The sequence below is a fragment of the Carcharhinus amblyrhynchos genome, chromosome 1 (assembly GCF_965287045.1).
Source record: "Carcharhinus amblyrhynchos chromosome 1, sCarAmb.v2.hapA, whole genome shotgun sequence".
In the NCBI taxonomy this organism is placed as follows: Eukaryota; Metazoa; Chordata; class Chondrichthyes; order Carcharhiniformes; family Carcharhinidae; genus Carcharhinus; species Carcharhinus amblyrhynchos.
Genome location: NC_137324.1, coordinates 16,676,271 through 16,702,648, shown reverse-complemented (window position 1 = coordinate 16,702,648; position 26,378 = coordinate 16,676,271). Strand labels below are relative to the sequence as shown.

Sequence of the window (26,378 nt, the reverse complement as noted above, 5' to 3'; positions counted from 1 at the left end):
ACATTCCAAGGTCCAGGACTACGTGCTGAGGGATGCGCTGAAGCTTGGGGCAGCCGCCGCAAAGGCACAATGGGGAAAGGCCACACTGTAAGGCCTTTTAACAGAGGCAGACCGAGGACCCAGGAACTGCAGAATACCCTCGACCTGTGTAACTGTGTGCCAACCTGAGCAATAACAGCACACAGTAAATTTTGAGGCGTGTATATAGTTTTAAGTTTTGAAATGTTATGACTGTAATTTGTACAGAACTGTAAAAAAGTTTTAATTCTGCACTGTTTGCAATTCATAGACATCTAGATTTGCAATGGTTTAATTGAGATTTTTATGAATAAAGTATATTTTTGGAAAAAAAGAACCAGTCAGGGTCTGTTCCACATTAGCTGATCCCATGGGAGCATGCATGAAGAATCATGGAGTCCAGCACCATTCGGAACAAAGGGCCAAGGGAAGAGACTGATGTAATGAACGAAATGTGAGGGATTTTCCAGCAGCACTTACCCCAAAACCGGAAAATCCCCCGAGGTCAACGGACCTTTCCGTGGTCCGCCTTTCACCTGTTCCAATTTCCCTGGCGGTGGGACAGTAAAATTCTCCCCAATAAATTAGTTCATCTGAATCGAATCAAGAGCAGTTCCATTGGAGGCAAAGATGCCCCTGGGATCTGGGCACTTGACTACAAGCACACACACACACATGCAGAACCAGAGGGTTTGGTTTGCAATGATCCAGGTAAAAAGGCCAATATGGTGAATGTTTGATTCTGGGAAGGTTTTCATGTTTTTCTGCGTGCACTAATTGCCTCGATTTTATGGTAGAGCATCTTTTCCCAGTCTTCTCCTCTCTTCATGTCCACATAGCGTGTGTCCATCGTCTCCAAATCACGGATCTCAGGTGGAATCTCTGGAGTTAGTCCGGCCTTCAGCACAGTCTCCGGAAACTTGGCCGCGGCAGCTGTTGCTAGGCAACATCTAGGGACACTAAGTGATGAAGAGAATTAGCGGTCAGGAATCAGAGAATCATAAAATCCTCACAGTGCAGAAGAGGTCATTCATCGAGTCTGCACCGACTCTCACTTACTCAGGCCCTATCCCCAATTATATCCCCGTAACCCCACACATTTTCCAATGGCTAATCCACTTAACCTAAACTAAGGGACAAATTAGCATGGTCAATCCACCTAACCTGCATGCCTTCGAATTTTGGAAAGAAGTATTTTGTTTCATTTAATTATTTCTTGATAGTCACAATGAAGTGAAAAAAGAGACAATAACATTTGCCTTTCTGTAATAAGTCTGCGGAGGCACCAAAACCCTTCACCAAAATCCCTTTATTTACAAACTCTAATAGCAGTATAAAGAGTGCTAGTAGTTAGCATTCCATCTCCAGAGGAACTGACACTCCCTGTTAACAAAGAACAAAGAACAGCACAGCAGAGGAAATAGGCCCTTTGGCACTACAAGCCCGCGCTGCCCATTTTAATACTCAGTGAGTGCCTTTTTCAAGTCTTTCATCGATCGACGGCACTCTTGTCTACCTCTAGTAAAGTACAAGGCAAAGACTGGCCCATTAATAGGATCCTTATTCAGTGACATCTTTTTGTGTCCAATCAAGTAAACAAAATCAAAGCAACTTCGGATCAACTCAAAAGGGGAAGCTCCCTAAAAGGGGAGGAACTGCCCGAAACAAAAAACAAAGCATAAAAGAAACTTAAAACAGCAAATTAAAATGTGCTTAAAGGGGTCAATAATACACCCCGATCCCTGTGGTGCCCAGCAGGCACGGAAGGCATCAATTGTGCCCTCAAACACCTCATGCTTCCTTTCAAGGGACAGCTGCTCTTCCTTATTTTCCAAGGGGAGGTCAGGTTTTGCCCCCTCTCTAGTCGGGCCATCCACATACTGAATGAGAAATTCCTCTTGAGCACATTCAACAAATTTCTCTCCATCCAACTCTCTAGGACTATGATTGTCCCAGTCAATATTGGGAAAGTTAAAATCCCCTACTATTACCACCCTTGTGTGAATATAGCCGCGGTGGAGGGGCAGACAGTCGGGTTGGACGACCCCCTTGATTGCCCGCTGCCTGGACCTGTAGATGGCACACCTTGCGAGGCCCAGAAGCAGGCTCGATCCTTAATCAGGGAGTTCATACTCCAACAGGCCAATGACCTGATTGAAGTTGACTTTAAGTGCTTTTTCACAATGTCAACTAATCGCTTCTTCTCCTCTGCTCCAAGGAAATCAGCTCTTTGGGATTGCTTCATTCTTTCTACCCCTGTGCACCATGCCCACACCCTCCTCATAACACCATCCTCCCACCCTTACATCCTTCATAGTTTGTAGGCAACATTAAACAAAGTCCCAAATCTGCTTGTTAGGCTTGTCACTATTGCAAGAACAACAGGGGGACTTCATCACGGGCTATTGGCCATTCCTCAATGCACATCAGCAGTACTAGTCAGCCAACAGGGGCTCGTTGGAAATTGAAAATTGGAAGTTATTTTCCTGCAAATAAATGGGATTTGAAGGGAGGCGAAAGCCCAGTGGTGTTATCACTAGACTATTAACCCAGAAACTCAGATAATGCTCTGTGGACCTGGGGTCGAATCCCGCCACAACAGATGGTGGAATTTTAATTCAATAAAAAAATCTAGAATTAAAAATCTACCCAAACACCATTGTCGATTGTTGGAAAAAGCCAGGGAAGGAAATCTGCCGTCCTTACCCGGTCTGGCCTACATACAACTCCACAGCAATGTGGTTGACTCTCAATTGCCCTCCAAGGGCAACTAGGGATGGGCAATAAATGCTGGCCAGCCAGCGATGCCCATGTCACACAAATCATTAAAAATGAATTAATGCAACATTTTGCTTTGCAGCCTGAACAGTTCGTGTGTGTTGGGCGCACCAGTTTAAAGTTTAACGTTTCAGTGAGTGAATGTTTGACCATTACCTGTTGGTGCCCAGGTCTGCTTGCTGGTAGTGGTAGGAGACAGCGACGGCAGAGTGAGGGCACAGCAGGTACTGATTCTCCTTCCAACAGCGGAGCATAGTTTCAATCACATTCTCATCATTCATTCTGGATGAACTGAAAGCTTGTGAGAGCTGCACGATAAGTAATAAAGGTAAAAGGTTAGAGGTCCTCTCACTGACCCAGCAATGCACGGAATCATAGGATCCCTACAGTGCAGGAGGAGGCCATTCAGCCCATTGAGCCTGCACCGACAACAATCCCACCCAGGCCCTATCCCCGTAACGCCATGTATTTACCCCGACACCAATCAGCAATTTAGCATGGCCAATCCACTTAACCCGCACATCTTTGGACTGTGGGAGGAAACTGGAGCACCCGGAGGAAACCCACACAGATATGGGGAGAACGTGCAAACTCCACACAGATAGTGACCCGAACCGGGAATTGAACCCAGGTCCCTAGCGCTGTGACGCAGCAGCGCTAACCACTGTGTCACCGTGCCACCCTTGTCTCATAGCAACACTGAGCTTCCCTCAGCTCAGCCTTGTTCCATAAAGACCTTCCTCACTGTTTACCTTTTTGGGTGGTGGGGAAGGAGGAGGGGTTTATATGGGGTGGTGGTAGGGGGTGGTGGTTGCGGTCATGTTGGGGGGTGTGGTGTTGGTGAGGGGTGGTGGTAGTTGATGGTTCAGCCAGGTGCCTGGCATGTTTGGAAGATCACCACCATGTTTAAGAGCTGGGAGGAATGAGACCATCGCTTACTCCTGAGGTCAAATTTCCATTGTTCGCTCCTCGCCCGCTCCGATCTCTTGGCAGGCCGGGCAATAAATTTTCAACCCAAAGCATTCAAGGGTATGGGGCAAGTGCTGGAAAATAAGAACATAAGAACATAAGAAATAGGAGCAGGAGTAGGCCATCTAGCCCTTCGAGCCTGCCCCGCCATTCAATAAGATCATGGCTGATCTGTCGTGGCTCAGTTCCACTTTCCCGCCCTCTCCCCATAACCCTTAATCCCTTCTCTTATCAAAAACCCATCAACCCGCTTCTTAAAAATATTTAGCGAGGCAGCCTCCACCACTTCAAAGGGCAGAGAATTCCAGAGATTCACCACCCTTTGAGTGAAGAAGTTCCTCCTCAACTCCGTTCTAAACTGCCTCCCCTTTATCTTGAGGCTGTGCCCCCTAGTCCTACTGTCTTTTTTGAGCGGGAAGAGTCTCTCCACCTCTATCCTATCCATCCCATTCATCATCTTATACGTCTCAATGAGATCTCCCCTCATTCTTCTAAACTCTAACGAGTACAAGCCTAGTTTATTCAGCCTCTCCTCATAGCTCAATCCCCTCAACTCCGGTATCAGCCTAGTAAACCTCCTCTGCACTCCCTCCAGGGCCAAAATATCCTTGCGCAGGTGCGGCGCCCAAAACTGCACACAGTACTCCAGCTGCGGCCTCACCAATGCCCTATACAGCTGCAGCAAGACCTCCCTACTTTTATATTCAATCCCCCTCGCTATGAAGGCCAGCATCCCATTCGCCTTCCTGACCACCTGCTGCACCTGCAAGCTGGGTTTTTGCGATTCATGCACAAGGACCCCGAGGTCCCTCTGCACCGTCGCCTGCTGCAGTTTTTCGCCACGTAAGTAATAGTCCTTCCTACCATTCTTCCTACCAACGTGGACCACCTCACACTTGCCAACATTAAATTCCATTTGCCATTTCCTGGCCCATTCGCCCAGCCTATCTAGATCCTTCTGCAGACTCTCCACACCCTCCGCACAATTTGCCGTTCCCCCAATCTTGGTGTCATCAGCAAATTTCGACACCCTGCACTCGGTTCCCTCCTCCAGATCATCTATATAAATGGTAAATAGCTGAGGCCCCAGCACCGACCCCTGGGGCACCCCACTAGTCACCATCCGCCAATCCGAATAGCACCCATTGACCCCCACTCTCTGCCTCCTATTTGACAACCAATCCTCTATCCACTCTAACACCCTACCCCCAACTCCATGTCCCCTGACCTTCTGCAATAACCTCTTGTGAGGTACCTTGTCAAACGCCTTCTGAAAATCGAGAAAGACCACATCCACCGGCTCTCCTCTATCCACTGCCCTAGACACATCCTCATAGAACTCCAGTAAATTTGTCAGACACGACTTCCCTTTAATGAAACCGTGTTGCGTCCGCCCTATCAAGCAATTCCCTTCAAGATGCCTCGCAATTTCCTGCTTAATGATGGATTCTAACATTTTACCTACCACAGACGTTAAACTAACCGGCCTATAATTCCCCGCCTTTTGCCTGGCACCCTTCTTAAACAACGGCGTAACATTAGCCGTTTTCCAATCTTCCGGCACTTCCCCGGAATCCAGCGACGTCTGGAAAATAACCACCAAGGCATCCACTATCACCTCCGCCATTTCTTTCAGAACCCTCGGATGCATTCCATCCGGTCCTGGGGACTTGTCCACAATCAGCCCCTCCAGTCTGTCGAGCACCGCCTCTCTAGTAACAGTAATGTCATTAAGACCCTCCATTCCTACCACCTTTCCATCGCTAACACCCGGCAAATTATTCACGTCCTCCTCCGTGAAGACAGAAACAAAAAAGTTATTCAAGACCTTCGCCATATCCCCATCCCCTACCACTAGCTCCCCTTTCTCATCCTCTAAAGGACCAACGTTCACCCTAGCCAGCCTCTTCCTTTTTATATATTTATAAAAACTCTTGCTATCCTTTTTTATATTAAGTGCTAGCCCAGCCTCATAGCTTCTCCTACCCTCCTTTATCAACTTCTTTGTCAATCTTTGTTGACATTTAAACCTTTCCCAATCCTCTTCTCGCCCACTGCTCTTAGCTACTCTAAATTCCTCCGCTTTTAATTTAACACTTTCCTTCACCTCCTTCGTTATCCACGGCTTATTACCTCTCTTCCTACTGTCCTTTTTAACCATCGGAATAAATTTCTGCTGAGCACCAAGAAAGATCTCCTTAAAGATCCTCCACTGCTCCTCAGCAGACCCTCCCTCCAACGCGCTCCCCCAGTCCACATTCGCCAATTCTTCTCTCATCCTACCATACTCCCCTCTATTCAAACAAAGGACGCGTGTCCGGGAACCCACTTTCTCCTCCTCCATCTGCACCAGAAACTCCACCATACAATGATCACTCTCTCCAAGAGGATCCTTCACCGCAAGGTCCCTAATTCTACCCGCCTCATTACATAGCACCAGATCCAAGATAGCTTGCTCCCTCGTCGGCTCCAACACACACTGTTCAAGGAAATTATCCCGGCAGCATTCCAAGAACTCCTCCTCGAGCCCACCTCGTCCAACATGGGATTGTTAATTTATTGTTAGTATTGTTGTTGCAGATTTGACGGGCTGAAGAGCTTTTTCTGCACTGTACGACTCTATGTTCTCTCAGCCAGAAGCTAATTAGATCAGCTATGATCTTATTGAATGGTGAGGCAGGTGCAATGGGCTGAATGGACTACTCTTAATTTCTATGCTTGCATCAGGACACATTATGATGCTGCTGTGACCAGAGAAGCTGCCAGATTGTACATTGTCCAGACTCTCATCTGGGGAAAGGCTAATTAAGCGAGTTAGCACCAGGGCAGGCAGGTAGGGAAATGAGGCAGGTAGGGAAATGAGGCAGGTGGGGAAATGAGGCAGGTAGGGAAATGAGGCAGGTGGGGAAATGAGGCAGGTAGGGAAATGAGGCAGGTAGGGAAATGAGGCAGGTAGGGAAATGAGGCAGGTGGGGAAATGAGGCAGGTAGGGAAATGAGGCAGGTGGGGAAATGAGGCAGGTAGGGAAATGAGGCAGGTAGGGAAATGAGGCAGGTAGGGAAATGGGGTCCTAGTGAAAGTGAAAGGCTTCTATGTCCAAAGAGTTTGGTAAGCGATGGTCTCATTCCTCCCAGCTCTTAAACATGGTGGTAATCTTCCAAACATGCCAGGCACCCGGAGGAAACCCATGCAGAGAACTGGGAGAACATGCAAACTCCACACGGGAATTGAACCCGGGTCCCTGGCGCTGTGAGGCAGCACTGCTAACCACCGTGCCACCCATGATATTGTGACACTGTTGCTTGCCCTGTTCACAGATGCCACCCATCGATTCTAGAAGTCACCACGTAGGAAAAATGGAAATCTCCACTGACATGTATCCTGTGGTCAGTTGTACGTGAGGTGACTGATCAACACTGTTCCTTGACCACAGAGTTCACACCTAATCAATGATCAAAAACATGCCAAGTACAGACCTTTGTGGACAAGGCTTCTGGCACATTGGCTTTGCCCAGTTTCTGGAATTCTTCCATCATCGTTTTTATCAAGGTGCTATCCTTTCCCGACAACAGCCAAAATATTCTCTCCATGTTGTATGGTTCCTGCAGGAGTCAGAATAGTTGGTTCACAGTGTCAGCTAGGAGCAGTCTCACCTCCGAGTCAGAGGGTTGGGGATTCAAGTCGCACTACAGAACCTGTGTATAAAAATCACTCCAATGCAGTATTGAGAGGGTGCTGCACTGCCAGAGGTGCTGTCTTTTAAATGAGAAGTTAAACAGGGGCCCCACATGCCCTCTCAGGTGGGCTTAAAGGATCCTATGATGAAGACAAAAAAGTAATCACTGTGCCCTGGCCAATATTTATGCGTGCAGAAGGAGGCCATGACAGAGTTTCAGACCGAAGCCCTCCCCTCTGTCCTATCCCCCAATTCCACACCTTTACCCAACTAATCCTCCTAATCAACAGATCTTAGGGCTCTAAGGGTTAATTTAGCATGGCCAATCCACCTAACCTGCATATCTTTGGACTGTGGAAGGAAACTGGAGCACCGGGCGGAAACCCACGCAGACACAGGGAGAACGTACAAACTCCACGCAGAAAGTGACCCAAGGCCAGAATTGAACCCAGTAAATTGATCTTTCTCTACACCCTAGCTATGACTGTAACACTACATTCTGCACTTTCTCCTTTCCTTCTCTGTGAACAGTATGCTTGGCCTGTACAGTGCGCCAAAAAACTTTTCACTGCATACTAAAACACGTGACTATAATAAATCAAATCAAAATAATTGTGACTTTGCAAAAGCTCCATTGTAATGCAAGCCTTGCTTTCCTATGTCACTAGCCTGGGTGAGCAGGAGGTGGTCAGGAACCTCTGTACCCCTGCACAGGGACAGAGGTGGGAGATTCCTTTCTGTTCTCGAGTGGCTGACTGCCTTCATTGAGCAGGCTTCATTCTCAAGACTGTTGACACACACGCCTGTGCAACTGGACGCTGCCATCAAGAACCAATCCAGAGGCCAGGAATTAATCTCGACATTACCTGGATGTCAATGGACGGTGCCAAGGAAGGTTTAACTGAATCGGCCAATGAGAAGTCACCGTTCTGAACCGTTCTGTGAATTATGTCATTTTCATTGACCGCCGCGACTAGTCGGATTGGGAGACCCATCATCTGAGCGATATATCCAGCTGGGAAAGAGAGGGGTGGAGTTGAAACAGACGCCAGAAAAACCCAATCCTGATATCTGTTAAACCTCTTGAGTACTGAGACGTCTCATCAAGAACCACTCCCCAATCAGGCATCAGGGAACACAGGTCTTTATTCAGTCTATTCCTTCAATGTTGACTCCCTCCCTGGGTGAATCCCAACCAGCTCAACCCCTCACACCCCAGGTCACACGACCCATTCCCTCAAAGGAATGGGTACTCACCAACATACGCAACAATATCTAAAAGGAACTTGGATGGCAACTCAGCAAATTATTAAATGCCTGATGGAATGCCGGGAGCACGATATTTATTGGCTAGCTCCACACAACCATCGATGTTAAAAAAAATTGGGTCTTTGGTACCTAATCACTACAGCAATCCCAATATTATCCCACTATGGTTACATAAACAGCACTACGTTGGAAGGCTGCGCATTCATGTTCCTCTCCAGGAACTTGGGCACACTCTCGTTGAGTTATCAGGGGTCTCGCCTAGCAGGTGAAGAGCCGAGCGAGAGACCTGAGTTGTCTGTTCTCAGGAAGGCCCACTGAACCACAAGCCGGTCAGGCAGAGGCAGGGCCGCAGGTCAGCCTTCCCCTGGAATCAAGGCCCATCGAGATCACAGGGATGGGGGGTGGATAGAGGCAGGAGGTTGAGGGGACACAGGTGTGGAGGGGGAGGGGGTGGTTGGGAGCGCAGAAATCTCGCCTATCGAAAGCTACCAGCCAGCCAGAGACTGGCAGCAGCTCTGAGACCAAACAGTGCCACAGGGGAGGTGGGGGTTGTTGCCTGTCCCAGGATCATGGGAGGCACGGTGACACAGTGGTTAGCACTGCTGCCTCACAGGTGCCGTCGCACCTCTCTCACACTCCTCAACCACCGCCATCGGCCGCACAGCGCCAGGGGCCCGAGTTCAATTCCAGCCTCGGATCTGTGCAGAGTCTGCACATTCTCCCTGTGTCTGCATGTGCTTCCTCCGGGTGCTCCGGTTTCCTCCCACAGTCTGAAAGATGTGGCGGTTAGGAGCGTTGGCCATGCTAAATTGACCTTAGTGTCAGGGGGATTAGCAGGGTGAATATGTGAGGTTAAGGGGATAGGACGTAGCTGAGATTGTGGTTGGTAAAGACTCGATGGGCCGAATGTCAGTGCTGTAGAGATTGTATGATTCTATGATCATGAAGCAACCAGCCACAGATAATTAATGTGCAGGGTCGGGGGTTTACAGGGGCGGGGGGTGCTGTTGTGGTTCATGGGATGAGGGATGTTGCAGGAAGAAGGATGGGGAGTGTTGGCAGCAAGTACGGTAGGGTGGCTATTAGCAAGCCCTGCCCTACTTGATATCCAATCTCTCAATCTGACACTGACTTTTGAATGGACCTACCTTGCACTACACCCTAGCTATGACTGCAGTACTACACTCTGCACTCTCTCCTTTCCTTCTCTATGAACGGTATGTTTTGTCTGTATAGCGCGCAAGAAACAATACTTTTCACTGTATGTTAATACATGTGACAATAAATCAAATCAAATCAAAGATCGAGGGACCCTCCCCTCCTTCCGCCTCCCCGGTTCCCCCTCTCCCCATGGTGGCAAGCTGGCAACATGGTTTTGCAGTGGTACATGCCAACCTGCAGCTAGGTTACCAACAGCACCAGCCAGGCGAGGCCCTTTAGTGGTTGTTTATTGGCCACTTCAGGGCTTTGGGAAACGACAGAGTGAGAACGTTGCCCATGGGAAGGGCATGTAATTAGATGGGACGGGAGAACCCTATCTCCTGCCTGGAATATAACACTGCAGGAGGTGGGGTTCCACCATCCCATCTAATTACATGCCTTTCCCACCTCCACCACCAATGGGAGGAGAAGCTTCCGCCCGTGTACACACAGGCCGACGCTGCTGCGGGAGTGCTGCACTGTCGAGGGTCCCCCTTTCCTCTGGGATATTAAATCGAAGGCCATCCAGTGCCTTCACAGGTAACTGGAAGCAAAAAGGCCAGCGTCAGGTAAAACTCTATCACCGTACAGTTAACCAGAGCTGCTGTGTGAGCCAGGCTATGCCGTATCGCTCTTACCGGTGATGTTGCCCGCTGCTCCTGTGGGTACGACAATCTCCACCACAGGAAGGGGCGTCTCCTTCATCGAAGGGCTACAGTGGAAGTACGCATAGAAATGGTGTGCAATCTGCACCATGACACGGGCCCAGTTGATGGAGTTCAAACTCATCACGTTGTGTCTCTTCACGAACGTAGTGTCAGCAAACACATTCCGGATTGGCTCGTCAATCTCATCACTTGTTCCGTCGACTTGGGTAAGAAACACAGGACAGGCTCAGGACACAGAAGAACATGGTGAAGACAAGTCGTTCACACGAATCAGAAAGCAAGCAGCTTTAATCATAGACAGAGCAGAAAGAGGTCCACTTGGTCCATCGAGTCTGCACCAACAGCAATCCCAACCAGGCCCTATCCCCATAACCCTTCGTATTTAATCTAATCCCCCTGACCCTGAGGGGCAAATTAACATGTCCAATCTACCTAACCCACACAGCTTTGGACTGTGAGAGGAAACAGGAGCACCTGGAGGAAACCTACGCAAACACAGGGAGAATGCGCAAACTCCACATATACAGTTCAAGGGAAGTGCAGCGTCGTACCACTGTGCCTCCTGGCCTCACATAAATCCATCCCACTCACACAGATCTCCAAAGGGAGAATTACCACAGCCACTTACTAGAGGTAAACAGTTTGCATTGACTGACATATTCACAATCAGAGTCACACTCTACACCATTATTACCCACTTGTGTTGCCACTTTTAGGGAACTGTGGGCCTGCATGCCCAGATCCGTCTATACGTTAATAAGATTTCTCAGTAGTGTAGCCCTATGCCATGAGCAGGACCTCACACGTAGCCAAGGCACATTGGAAAATCCAGATGTGCACACAACTGATTTTCCAACGTGCCGGTCTCTCAACGGGCAGCTCACCATTATCTAAGTTGTGGTGATTCTGTGCAAACTCCTGGCTATGTGAAAGGACCTCAAAAAAAACACCTTACAACGTCGATGTGAGGAATGGGAAACACTCACAAACCTGCAAACACGTGGACGTTATCTTCAATGACAGTCGTCATCTGCAACTCTTGAATTAGACTACAGCGACCGTGTGGCAGCAAGACGATGATATTCACATTGTCCATGCCCCGGATACTTTCGATAGCAGAGCTGCCAGTGTCTCCGGCTGTTCCTGTGGTTGAGATGAAATTGATGACTTTTTGCCTTTTTGGAGTTAATGGATCAAGCTCCAGAGAAGCCAGGCAGTAATCACAATAGAAAGAAAGCTTAGTATATCATGGGTCATGATTATGCTTCAAAACCTCTGTGCGGAGTATGCTGTGCAGGGTAAGCTGTGTACGGTACGCTGTGCGGGGTACTCTGCGTGGGATACTCTGCATGGGGTACTCTGCGAAGGGTGCGCTTTGCAGGATACATTGCGTGGGGTACTCTGTGCAGGGTACATTATGAGGGTATTCTGCGCGGGGTACACAGTGCAGGATATGTAGTGCAGGGTGCACCGTGCAGAGTACGCTGTGGAGGGTATTCTGCGTGGGGTACGCTGTGCAGGGTACATTGTGTAGAGTACTGTGTATGGGGTACACTGTGCAGGGTGCACCATGCAGGATACACTGTGTAGGGTACTCTGCTGCTCATACAATAAGGTCCTTTAGAGAAGGAAATTTCCCATCCTTACCTGGACTGTCCTACATCAATTCCAAATCCATAGTGAAGTGACTGGTTCTTAACTGCCCTCAGAAATGGCTTAACAAACTGTTCAGTTCAAGGGCAATTCTTGATGGGAAACACATGGGAGCCTTGCCAGTCACACCTACATCCCGTGAAAGAGTAAACTAAAATTAAATCCTGTCACTTATTAACCTTGTGCTTGCTAACCTACGCTGTCTCCTATTCTGTCAATGGCACAAACTTAAAATCCTCAATGACAATCCCCTTCCCATATCCTCCAGGCACCCAAACACCCTGCATTCATCCAATTCTGCTCTTTCGAGCAGCCCTCACCTCCTCTGCTGTACCCTTAGCTGTCTGGACCTAGAGCCCAGGAATTATTCCCATCAGTTCCCCTTTTAAGGTGCTCCTTCAGCCTCTTTGACCAAGTTTTTGGTCAAGTCCTCCCTCTTGGCTCAATGTCAATTTTTCTTTTGTCTGTTTCCTTTCCTGGGAATGCCACCACTGGAGTGGCAGCTGGTGGACTTTGAATTCAATTTAAAAAATCTGGAATTAGGAATCTACTGTTGACCATGAAACTGTTGTCATTGTTGAAAAATCCCATCTGGTTCACTATTACCCTTTCGGGAAGTAAGTCTGCCATCCATACCTGGTCAGGACTACATGTGACTCCAGAGCCACAGCAATGTGGTTGACTCTCAACTGTCCTTCAAGGGCAACCAAGGATGGGCAATAAATGCTGGCCAGCCAACAACACCCGTGTCCCACAAATGAATATGAAAAGAACCTGCTCTGCCATTCAAAACCATCATGGCTGATCTGGTTGTGGTCAACACTGAGAACATAGAACATTACAGTGCACTACAGGCCCTTCGGCCCTCGATGTTGCGCCGACCAGTGGAACCAATCTAATGACCCTCTAACTTAAACTATTCCAATGTTATCCATATGCCTATCCACTGACCATTTGAATGCCCTTAAAGTTGGTGAGTCCACAACTGCTGCAGGCAGAGCATTCCACACCCTTACTACCCTCTGAGTAAAGAACCTACCTCTGACATCCGTCCTATTTTCATCACCCCTCAATTTAAAGCCACGCCCCCTCTTGTCAGCCATCACCATCCGAGGTAAAAGGCTCTCACTGTCCACCCTATCTAATCCTCTGATCATCTTGTATGCCTCAATTAGGTCACCTCTTAACCTTCTTCTCACTAATGAAAACAACCTCAAGTCCTTCAGCCTTTCCTCATAAGACCTTCCCACCATACCAGGCAACATCCTGGTATCTTTCCTAAATTTCCCAGATCTGGACACAATACTCCAGCTGAGACCCAAACAATGACCAAAAAATTTGACAAGAGTCATACAAAATAAACCAACTTCCAAGGTTTTCGGGCAGAAGAACCTCTCCTCTTCACTTACCTACTACAATAATGACATGTCTCTTCCTCTTCTTCAGGAAGTACTGGAGCAACTGACCGACACACGACATTGCAAGGTCCTTAAATGCGTAAGTCACACCGTGCCATAGCTCCAGAACATTCAACCCTCCTTCCAGTCTGGCTAATTCCACAATGTTTTTATGTCGAAATCTCCGGAATGCCTGGCTGATCAACTCTGAAAATTGTAAAGTCAAACTTTATTTGCAGGCATACATTAACACCACAATGAAGTTACTGTGAAAATCCCGCCCAGGTACACTGGGCCTGATTTTACCATTTTTATTCTAAGTGCTGAATCTGGGTGTAATTCAGATCCAACTTGGAAATCTGTTCTCAGACATCCCCATACACATTTAACCTTTAAAAATATCATGAGTTTGAATTGCGCTGTGGGCGGGATTTATCGGAAACGATCAGAGCTCTGAACTGCACAGGCACAGTTAGAAAAGATTTTGAAAAGCGCGCCGGTGTCAAATCACTCCCGGGCCACAGAAAGCAGAGAAAGATTGTAGAGACAAGCCAGGGAACTACAGACCATAGAGCCTCACATCTGTGGTTGGGGAACTATTGGAGAAGATTCTGAAGGAGACGATCTATCTCCATCTGGAGACGCAAGGTTTGATCAGGGATGGTCAGCATGATTTTGTTAGTGGGAGGTCAGGCCCACCACCCTCCCAAGCAGCGCATTCCACACCGTCACCACCCTCTGAGTAAAAAGGTTTTTCCTCACATTCCCCCCAAAACCTCCCACCCCTCATTTTTAACTTGTGTCCCCTTCGTAACTGACCCTTCAACTAAAGGGAACAGCTGCTCCCTGTTCCTCATAATCTTGAACACCTCGACCAGGTCATCCCTCAGCTTTCTCTGCTCCAACAAAAACAATCCAAGCCGATCTAACCTCTGTTCATACTTCAATGTTCCAACCCAGGCAGCACCCTGGTGAATCATCTCTGCACCCCCTTCCAGTGCGTTCATGCCCTTCCTATAATGTGGCAGCCAGAACTGCACACAGTACTCCAGCTGTAGCCTCACCAAAGTTCTATACAACTCCATGATGACCTATTAGGATTAAATTCCATCTGCCACTTATCCGCCCATTTGACCATCTCGTCTATATCTTCCTGTAACCCAAGACACTCAACTTCAATGTTAACCACCCGGCCAATCTTTGTGTCATTGGCAAACTTACTGATCCTACCTCCCCCCCCACCCCCCCACAGTAACTCAAGTCATTTATATAGCCGATGAACAATAGGGGGCCCAGCGCAGATCCTTGTGGTACGCCACTGGTCACTGGCCTTCAGTCAATCAAGCAGCCGTTTGTTACCACCCACTGTCTCCTACTGCAAAGCCAATTATGAATCCACCTTGTCAGATCACCCTGCATCCCATGCACATTTGCTTCTTAATAAGCCACCCACGTGGGATTTTGTCAAAGGCTTTGTTGAAATCCATGTATCCTACATCGACACACACTTCATTACATGCACAAAATATTAATCAAATTTGTTAGGCCTGACCTGCCACTGACAAAATCATGTTGACTGTCCCTGATCAAACCTTGCTGCTCCAGATGGAGATAGATCCTTTCCTTCAGAATCTTCTCCAATAGTTCCCCAACCACAGATGTGAGACTCACTGGTCTGTAGTTCCCTGGCTTGTTTTTATAATGTTTCTTAATTAGTGGGACCACATTAGCTGTTCTCCAGTCCTCTGGTACCTCCTTGGTGGCCAGGGAGGAATTTTTTAAAAAAATCATAAAATACCTTGGAGCTTCTGATTTGGTTCTTAACAGTGTTTCTCACTGAATCTCCAGGCACCAGTTGCCTCCATTAAACTCCCCCTGAAGTGTCCAGGATTCCCACATGGAGCAGGAATTGCAAGCAACAGATCTCAGATGCCCATTCATGATCTAAGAAATTTCAGCTTCCTCTTTTAAAACCTGCTCATGCTTTGCTGAAACTATTAGTTTTAAATAATGCAATTAGACCAGCTCTGTACAAATACTTTTTATTATTTATTCACTCACTGTGAGACTTACAATGCTCATGTTGACAATATTTTTAGTGTTTTACCTTAAGCCCTGATGCTCATGCTCACTTTGCTTTGCTACTGTCCCTAAACTCAAAGAACAAAGAGAACAAAGGACAAAGAAAATTACAGAACAGAAACAAGCCCTTCGGCCCTCCAAATCTACATTGACCATGCTGCCCAACTGTACTAAGCTCCTTACCCTTCCAGGGACCATATCCCTCTATTCCCATCCCATTCATGCCTTTGTCAAAATGCCCCTTAAAATTCACGGTCGTATCTGCTTTCTATACCTCCAGGCAGCGAGTTCCAGGCACCCACTATCCCTGTGTAAAAAACATGCCTCGTACATCTCCTTTAAACCTTTCCCTTCACACCTTAAAGCTGTGCCCCTTAGTAATTAACTCTTCCATCTTGGGAAAAAGCTCCTTCACCAACCTGTTCCTCACCTTGAGGTTTTACAAACAACCAAGCGCCATAGGCTCACAGAGCTAAAAAAATGCTGCTGCCTTTTTGGTGGATAAATTCTAACTCACAACACCAAGATATATTAATATCAACAACTCGAGAAATAATGGGAACGTAGATTTAAAATGTACAAAGCCTGAGAAAATCCACTCTTATACTTGTTACCTGTGCAAGATTGGGTCAATGGTGGTCTTCATGTTGCTGTGTTAAATGTTTGTGAACTGAAGCTTGATTTTGAGCATGCTGTGTAGGCTGACACTGCAATGCTTATAGAGCATTGGAAGATAGAGTATAGCATTATCTTCCAACCTCACATTCTTGTCATCTCTAAAGACCTTCTATTACCCCTCCCCCTAGACCCCCATAATATTACTCAACTTGACCTTTGTCTCAGCTTATCTGCTGCTGAAAACCTTCATCTCTTTCCTTTGTTACTGATAGAACAAAGAACAGTACAGCATAGGAATAGGCCCTTCGGCCCACCAAGCCTGTGCCGATCACATTTTCCTACCTAGGCCAACCGGCTGTATCCCCCATCTGTTCATGTGTCTATCTAAATAAGTCTTAAATGCGGCTAATGTATCTGCCTCAGCCACCTCAGTTGGCAGTACATTCCAGGCCACCACCAGCCTCAAGTCTAAGAGACATGACTATTCCAATGCACTCCTCATTGGTCTTCTACGTTCCATCCTCCAAAAAATTGAAACTATCAAAAATTCTGCTGCCTTTGCCTTAACTGGCATCAAGTCCTGTTCTCCTCTGCTCACTGACTTACATTTGACCTTCCGGTCAGTTAACATCTTAATTTAAAAATTCTCATCCTTGTTTTAAATTCCCTCTTGCACCTTTCTCTTCTCTATCTCTGTGTCTTCCTCCAACCCCATAACCCTCTGAGATCTCTGCAATCCTCTAATTTTGGCCTCAAGTGCATTCCGAATTATAATTGCTCCAACGTTGGTGACCATGCCTCGGTCAATCTCCGTGCAATCTCTTTCCTACACCTCTCTAACCCTTCTTTCTCAATTTTCCACTTTTAACACAATTCTTCTCATCTACTTCTTTGACCAAACTTTTGGTTATCTGACCCTAAGATCTCCGAAAGCTCATGATTCCAAATAAACCTGTTGGATTTTAACTTGATGTTGTGAGGCTTACATAAATAAGTAATTGTTTTGTTCGAAAGACTGCTGTGCTCAGACCATTTGTTACATTTTGTCAAGATGGCATCAGCGACTAATATTCAATGTAATTCACTGGGGACCTAATGAGGATCTCTACAACAACAGAAGCTATTTCTGAAACTGTATGAAACAACTGTGCAGCAAACAAAGGCAACTGGGACAATTTTACCAAAAAAGTTCAAAGTACCGAATGAGCATGAAAGTGGAAGAAAATCACACCTTTTTTGGTCAACATAGAAGTTGAATCTTACCTGGCAAAAATAATTTGACAAACTTGAAATTCACCAGTTGTGTCAGTGGGTGGGACCTAAATCCCCCGAAAGCCAGCTGATCATAGCAGAGGGTGCCAGTGCGCATGTGCAGGATTCTGTGCTCTGAGAGCAGAATAAACCTGTCATTGCCTCTGCTGCTCTCAGCCACCCTTCTTGCCCAGCGCCCTCCCTGCTACGGTAGGGTCCCACAGCCAATCGAGAGCCAGGGTAAACACGAACTCCCTCAACTGCGAAAATCGCAAACCCTTACCAGGTATCTGGTGCTGGTAAGAGTGCGGGAGGCAAGAAAATTGTAGGGGTTTCGGGAAAGAGTTGGAGAGTGGAACCAACTTGATTGTCCTTCAAAAGAGCAAGTGCATGTGCAATGGGCCAAAAGGCGTCTTTTTAGAGTCATAGAATCATAGAGAAGTTCAGCACAGAAACAGGCTCTTCAGCCCAATCGATCCATGCCAATCATTGTACCTTCCCAGCTAGTCCCAATTGTCCGCGTTTGGCCCATATCCTTCCAATCCTTCCCCATCCATGGACCTATCCAAATGTTTTTTAAATGCTTTTGTGTCATTCAATTCTACGAATCTACCAACCTCTGCATTTTTGACTTGGGAAGTGCAGTTATTTGGACAAGACACTTCAGACCGGCTGGCAGCAATGAACCTGCGCCTCATCATGTCCCAACGAGACGAATCATAGAATCCCTATCACGCAGAAGAAGGCAACTCGGCCTATCGACCAACTCTCCGAAAGAAAAGTCCACCCAGACCCTCCCCTCTGCCCTATCTCCATAACTTTGCGCATTTCCCAGCCAGTTCACCTAACCTATATATTTTGGGACTATAGGAGGAAACAGGAGCACCCAGACGAAACCCAAAAGCTTATTTATTAGTGTTACAAATAGGAGTACATTAACACTGCAATGAAGTTACTGTGAAAATCTCCTAGTCACCACACCCTGGCACCTGTTCAGGTACATTGCACCTAACTAGCTGTGATTTGGACTGTGGAAGGAAACCAGAGCACCTGGAGGAAACACACACAGACATGGGGAGAACATGCAGACTCTGCACAGTGACACAAAGTCAGAATTGAACCCGGGTCCCTGGCACTGTGAGTAGCAGTGCTAACCACTGTGCCGCCCCATGGGAAGGGGCGACTGTAAAAGTGAGGCAAAGAGAAGCTTACCTCTTAAATCTTCCCTTGGTAAGTCCTCTCTGGAAATGAAGAGTGAACAAATCTCCTCTACCAGCTGTGGGTAACTGTAAGCGCTCCAGGTCTGCAATGTGGTCAAGTCAAGTCTTGGGATATCTTCAGGCATAAAAAGGCCGCCGTCCGGGGCATAGCCAGAGAGAAGGACCTCCCCGAAGCTCACGTCAGTTAGTTCACCCCGTGTACTTGTGTATTTCATTTCGCCCAACCTGTGTGACAAGAGTTAAAAAGTGAAAAGTTAGAACCTACTTGTGCAGGCAGAAGGCACTTTGCATCACTTAGAAAAACTTATTTCCGTCTTCACCAAAGAACAGCTTGAAATGTGTGATATCGATCGGATGTAAGCAGAACAAAGCGGATAGAAAAGGGAGTGTGACTGTGTGAAATTTCATAGCTGCACTGAGGTCAATACACTGGAGCTGCAGCAGACTAATGTTGCCAGGTACTGCCCCATGAGAAAATACCAAGCTCTGGGTCATCACGACAGTGCAGGGGACTGACTTTTGCCTCTTCATCAACTCCCATCAATGGGAATGCAAAGTATATATATTTTTATTCATTTGTGGGACATGGGCGTCGCTGGCTGGGCCAGCATTTATTGCCCATCCCTAGTTGCCCGAGGGCAGTTGAGAGTCAACCTCATTGCTGTGGCTCTGGAGTCACATGTAGGCCAGACCAGGTAAGGGAGGCAGATGTCCCTCCCTAAGGGACTTTCATAAACCAGATGGATTTTTCCGACAATGGTCATCAGTAGATTCTTAATTCCAGATACTATGTCATGTTGTGAATGAGATGGGTAGACGTAAGGCTGTGATGAGATGTAAGTACACTAACCAAAGGCTCAGGTGATTGCAAAGTGGGACCCACATGAAGGGAAATTCAAGCACTTTGACACAACCTAGCGGGTAAGGGAAAGATGGTGGATGCGCGGACGACAATTTTGGTAGTGTTTGGTTGTTCTTCATGGACATTCATGGGGATATGAGCATTATTGGCAAGGCCAGCCTTTATTGACCAAAAGCTCTCCTAATTTTGGTACAAGACCCTAGATGTTGGTGAAGGGATCTTTGTAGGATCATTTAATACAGGGCAATATGTGTTCCATTGTTATTTCTCGTGGTTAGGTCGATGCTGGGTGGTCCGTCCAGTAATAATCTTTCTCACTTCTTCCAGAGCAGTTTAATGCAGTTGCTATCCCTTTTCAGAGGGGAGGTGATGACCTAGTGGTATTATCACTAGACTATTAATCCAGAAACTCAGCTAATATTCCGGGAACCCGGATTCAAATCCCACCACGGTAAGTGGTGGAAGTTGTATTCAATAAAAAAAAATCCAGAATTAAGAATCTACTGATGAGCATGAATTTCAATCATTGGAAAAACCCATTTGGTTCACTAATGTCCTTTAGGGAAGGAAATCTGTCATCTTTATCTGGTCTGGCCTACATGAGACTCCAGAGCCACAGCAATGTAGTTACTCTCAACTGCCCTCTGAACAAGGACAACGAGGGATGGGCAATAAATGCTGGCCAGCCAGCGATGCCCATGTCCCATGAATGAAATTAAAAGTTAAGAATCCATCCATTGGTGACCTAGAGCGGCGAGACCGCCTAAGACGGCAGAATTCCTTCCCCAAGGATATCTTGAAGGACTGGAGCGAACCGGATGGGTTTTTATAACAATCTGGACAACATCATTCTTCATTACCAAGATTTGCTTTTAATTCCAGATTTGTTCATTGATTTAAGATCGCATCTGCTGTGGTGGGATTTGAAGTCATGTCTCTAGGGCATTCATCTTGATCTCTGGATCATTAGTCCAATAATATTGCCACTACTGTTCCTATTCTCTGGCCCTCAAATGTATAGTATTGAGTGGTACTGCGACAAATACTGGGAGTCCACGTACCCAACTGTGTTAACTCTTTCCAACTTCACTACCAGTGCTGCCATTGTGATCCCCGGTCTATCACATTTAAAAAAGAAACTCATTTATGGGGTGTGGGCATCCTGCGTATGTTGTCCCTTCATTTCAGAGGATATTGGAGAGTCAACCACAATACTATAGATCTGGAGTCACACATTGGCCAGACAAGGTAAGGAGGGCAGATTTCCTTCCCTAAAGGATATTAGTGAGGCTGGTTTTAGGGCGGCACGGTGGTACAGTGGTTAGCACTGCTGCCTCACAGCGCCAGGGGCCCAGATTCGATTCCGGTCTCGGTCACTGTCTTTGTGGAGATTGCACGTTCTCCCCGTTGGGTTTCATCCGGGTGCTCCGGTTTCCTCCCACAGTCCAACAACAGGTTAGGTTATTCTTCACAAAAGCTTCCTCTTACACCTGGGGTGGGATTTTATGGCACTGCTCACCCCAAGACCAGAAAATCCTACCCGAGGTCAGTGGACCCTTTGCATGGTGTCTCCCCCACACCCCCACCCCCATGTTCCCTCCCACAGCTATTCCTGTGGTGGGCAGGACAGGAAAATTCCATCCGTGGAACATTGTGTGCACTTTGTTGTGATTTGGTGTCCTTATCTGAGGAAGGATGTCCTTGCTATAAAGGGAGTAATTGATTTTTCCACCCTGGGGGAAAGCTTCTGACTATCCACTCTGTCCATGCTTCTCATAATTTTGTAGACGTCTATCAGTTCGCCCCCTAAATCTCTGTCACTCCAGTGAGAGCAAACCAAGTTTCTCCAACCTCCCTGCATAGCTAATGCCCTCCATACCAGGCAACATCCTGGCAAATCTTTTCTGTACCCTCTCCAAAGCCTCCACATCCTCCTAGTAGCGTGGCAACCAGAATTGAACATTATATTCCAAGTGCGGCCTCACTAAGGTTCTATAAAGCTACAACATGACGTGTTCAATTTTTAAACTCAATGCCCAGGCCGATGAAGGCAAGCATGCCGTATGCCTTCATGACTGCCTTCTCCACCTGCATTGCCACTTTCAGTGACCTGTGTACCTGTACCCAGATCCCTCTGCCTATCAATACTGTTAAGGGTTCTGCCATTTACTATATATTTCCTATCTGTGTTAGACCTTCCAAAATGCATTACCTCACATTTGTCCAGATTAAACTCCATCTACCATCTTTCCACCTAAGTCTCCAACTGATTAATATCCTGCTGGATCCTCTGACAGTCCTCATCGCTATCCACAAATCCACCAACCTTTGTGTCATCCGCAAACTTACTAATCAAACTAGTTGCATTTTTCTCCAAATCACTTATATATATTACAAATAGCAAAGGTCCCAGCACTGATCCCGGAGGAACACCATTTGTCACAGCCCTCCATTCAGAAACATACCCTTCCACTGCTACCCTTGGTCTTCTATGACCGAGCCAGTTCTGTATCCACTTTGTCAGCTCACGTCTGATCCCATGCAACTTCACCTTCTGTGCCAGTCTGCCATGAGGGACCTTGTTAAAGGCCTTACTGAAGTCCATGTAGACAACATCCATTGCCCTACCCTCATCAATCATCTTCATCACTTCCTCGAAAAACTTGATCAAGTTAGTGAGACACGACCTCCCCTTCACAAAACCATGTTGCCTCTCGCTAATAGGACTTATTTCCAAGTGGGAATAAATCCTGTCTCAAAGAATCCTCTCTTATAATTTCCCTACCACTGACGTAAGGCTCACCGGCCTGTAGTTACCTGGATTATCCTTGCTACCCTTCTTAAACAAAAAAAAACATTGCCTATCCTCCAAACCTCTGGGGCCTCCCCTGTAAGAAGTCTCACAACACCAGGTTAAAGCCCAACAGGTTTATTTGGTAGCAAATGCCACTCGACCTGTTGGATAAAATAAATCTGTTGGACTCTAACCCGGTGTTGCTAGACTTCTTACAGTGTTTACCCCAGTCCAACATCAGCATCTCCACATCATGACCTCCCCTGTAGCCAGTGAAGGTACAAAGATCTCTCTCAAGGCCCCAGCAATTTCCTCCCTTGCCTCTCTCAGTATTTTGGGGTATATTCCATCAGGCCCTGGGGACTTGTCTGCCTTAATGTTTCTCAAGAACCAAATACCTCCTCCTTTTTGATCTCAACTTGACTTAAACTATCTGCACATCCTTTCCCAGACTCGTCATCCACCAAGTCTTTCTCTTTGGTGAATACTGGCGCAAACTACTCATTTAATACCTAGCCCATTTCCTCTGGTTCCATACATAGATTCCCTCCTCTGTCCCTGAGTAGACCAACCCTCTTCCTGGCTACCCTCTTGCTCTCTATATATGTATAAGAAGCCTTGGGATTTTCTTTAATCCTTCTAAGCAATGACTTTTTGTGACCCCCTTTAGCCCTCCTTACTCGTTGCTTTCTACTTTCCTTGTATTCTACATTTGCTTCGTGTGTTCCCAGCCCCCAGCTTTGACAAATGCTTCCTTTCTCTCTTTGACAGAGCTCACAATATCTCTTATTATCCAAGGTTCCCAAAACTTGCCAAATTATCCTTCATCCTTATAGGGATGTGCTGGTCCTGAATCCCTATCAACTTACGTTTGAAAGCCTCCCACATGCCAGATGTTGATTTGTCCTCAAACATCTGACCCCAATCTACATTCTTCAGTTCCAGACTAATAGTATTGTAATTAGCCTTCCTCCAATTTAGCATCTTAACTTGACGACTACACTTTATTCATCAGTACCTTAAAGCTTATTGAATTGTGGTCACTGTTCCTGAACTGCTCCCCTCCTGAAACATTGACCGCCTGGCCGGGCTCATTCCTTTCATTCCTTTGTTTTCTTTCATCTCCATTTTCCATTCCTTTCAAACCTTTTGGAACTGAGGTGAGGGGAAATTTCTTCACCCAGAGAGTGTTGAATGTGTGGAATTCACTACCATAGAATGTAGTTGAGGCCAAAACATTGTCTGATTTCAAGAAGAAATTAGATACAGCTCTTGGGGCTAAAGGGATCAAGGGATATGGGGCGGGGGTAGGGGGGGAAGAGGAATCAGGATACTGAATTCAATGATCAGCCATGATCAAAATGAATGGTGGAACAGGCTCAAAGGGCCAAATGGCCTACTGCTGCTTCTAGTTTCTATATTTCTATGTAAGGACTCTGCTCCTGTACCCCTATAAAGGAGACTGATGAGAAAGGAAAGGAATGTAATTCTCTTCATTTCCCTCCTCTGTTGCAGAAGGAGGCCATTCGGCTTATCGATTTGACGCTGGCTCTCTTTGAGTGATGAATTTACTACCACAGAAAGTAGTTGAGGCCAAAACAATATCGATTTCAAGAAGGAATTCAATTCACTCTTGGAGCTAAAGGGTCAAGGGATATGGGGGTAAGTGGGGATCAGGATATTCATAGAATTGTAGAACGGTGCAGAAGAGATCCTTCAGTCCATCGAGTCCGCACTGACACATTAGAACCACCTGAACTCTCACCTAATCCCATCTGCCAGCACTTGGCCCATTGCCCTGAATGTTGTGACATGCCAAGTGCTCATCCAGATTCTTTTTCAAGGTTGTGAGGCATCCCGCTTCTATCACCCTCCCAGGGCGCGCATTCCAGACTATCAACACTCTCCGGGCAACATGGCTTTTCCTCACATTCCTCCCTATACCTCCTGCCCCTCAACTTGCACCTCTGTCCCCCTGGTGAATCTCCTCTGCACTCCCTCCAGTGCAATCACATCCTTCCTATAATGTGGTGACCAGAACTGCACACAGTGCTCCAGCCGTGGCCTCACCAACACTCTACACAACTCCATCATGAGCTCTCTGCTTTTGTAATCTATGCCTCGATTGATAAAGACAAGTGTCCTACATGCCTTTTTCACCATCCTACTAACGTGCCCTTCTGCCTTCAGAGATCTGTGGACAAAGATGCCAAGGTCCCTTTGTTCCACAGAAGTTCCTAGTGTCCCACCATTCATTGAGTATTAAATCTGATGACCAGCCATGATCACGGCACAGTGATTAGTACTGCTGCCTCACAGCGCCAGGAACTCGGGTCTGTGTAGAGTCTGCATATTTTCTCCTTGTTTGCGTGAGTTTCCTTTGGGTGCTCCGATTCCCTCCCACAATCTGAAAGATGTGCGGGTTAGGAGTATTAGCCATGCTAAATTCTCCCTCAGTGTACCCGAACAGGTGCCAGAGTGTGGCGACTAGGGGATTTTCACAGTTACCATCATTGCAGCATTAACGTAAGCCTACATGTGACAGTAATAAAGTAAACTTATACAAAATGAATGTAGGAGCAGGCTCGAAGGGCTGAATGGCCTACTCCTGCTTCTAGCTTCTATGTTTCTCATCCTATCAGTTTATCCTTCTATTTTCTATCTCAAGTGTTTACCTAATTCCAATTTGATGCATCAATGCATTTCACCTTAACTCATACATTCAGCAGCAATTTCCACATGTTAACCACTCTCTACCACAAATAATTTCATCCTGAATTCCTTTCAAAATTATTAGCAAACTAGCTTACCACTGCAGCCCCTATCCAGCCCCTCCACAAGTATGTTCCAAAGTCCGGATTAATGTTAAATGTGCTCAGTTAGAGGCTCAGGTTACCAGTGCGAGACAAGTGGGTGACTCCCCCGCTGAATCTCAGTCTCTGCGCTGACACTCCCAGGGCAGCCGTGTGTCAGCTTTCCAATGATAGGCAGCTTTCAGTGAGGGTCAGTGCCACCCTCAGCAAAGGACGGGCAGCTTTGCTGTCAATGTCACCTCCAGGGCTGACAGCCCTGTGTAAAGATACGAATGTGTCACACAGACATTTGGTATTGGCCAGTCTGACCTGTAACAAACACAGATCGTTCCGCTTGACTGGAAGTGCTGGCGATCCCCAGCCGAGCTCTCAATCCACTCCCCTCGTTTGACCGCTGGCTTTAACCTTTCCTTTATAACTCCGTCTATACTTACTCTCAGCAGACCGGCACCCTACAGATTTCGTCCCGCACTGCTTTCAGTGACAGCTGGGAGCAAGAGCACTGAGCTGTATTGGCACTTCAAACTCCCCACACAGCACCCTCTACACAGGAAAGACTCACTCATAGAATCACAGAAACTCTACGGTACAGAAAGAGGCCATTCGGCCCATCAAGTCTGCACCCACACCTAACCTACACATCTCAGGACCCTAAGGGGCAATTTTTATCATGGCCAATCAACCTAACCCGCACATCTTTGGACTGTGGGAGGAAACCGGATCACTCTGGAATCACACTCGGTAAGGTTACGATGCAACTCTCCCAAACCTTGGCTGCGTCCTTCAGCAACAACGATGTACATTTTCCACCGCCGTCTGCATTCGGCCGTTGGGCTATCTGAGGTTATGCGGTCGTTTAAAGGCAAAAAGTGGGGGTGTGGGTAACCACATAACCTCAAAAAGACCACTGTCTGCAGCAAACTAGTCATGATGTGGATGTGCCAGCGTTGGACGGGGGTAAACATAGTAAAAAGTCTGACAACACCAGGTTTAAGTCCAACCGACTCAAACCTGGTGTTGTCAGACTTTTTACCATGCAGCAAACTACCCAGCCTTCAGGAGAACACTGACCACGACACCACACAACCCCGCCACAGCAACCTCTGTCAC

At 47.0% G+C, this 26,378-nt stretch overlaps 1 protein-coding gene across 1 annotated transcript; it reads right to left on the bottom strand.

Annotated features, from left to right (window-relative positions):
• Positions 1-288: 288 nt before the first annotated feature.
• thnsl2 (threonine synthase-like 2) lies at positions 289-25,753 on the bottom strand. Its single transcript, XM_080195054.1, has 9 exons — positions 25,703-25,753; positions 18,792-19,024; positions 13,641-13,835; positions 11,569-11,721; positions 10,549-10,779; positions 8,308-8,456; positions 7,242-7,367; positions 2,953-3,104; positions 289-977 (listed from the first exon to the last, which is right to left on the bottom strand). The coding sequence occupies exons 2-9, from the start codon at positions 19,012-19,014 to the stop codon at positions 773-775; spliced, it is 1,434 nt and encodes a 477-aa protein (XP_080051180.1). The 5' UTR covers positions 19,015-19,024; positions 25,703-25,753; the 3' UTR covers positions 289-772.
• Between the last annotated feature and the right edge of the window lie 625 nt (positions 25,754-26,378).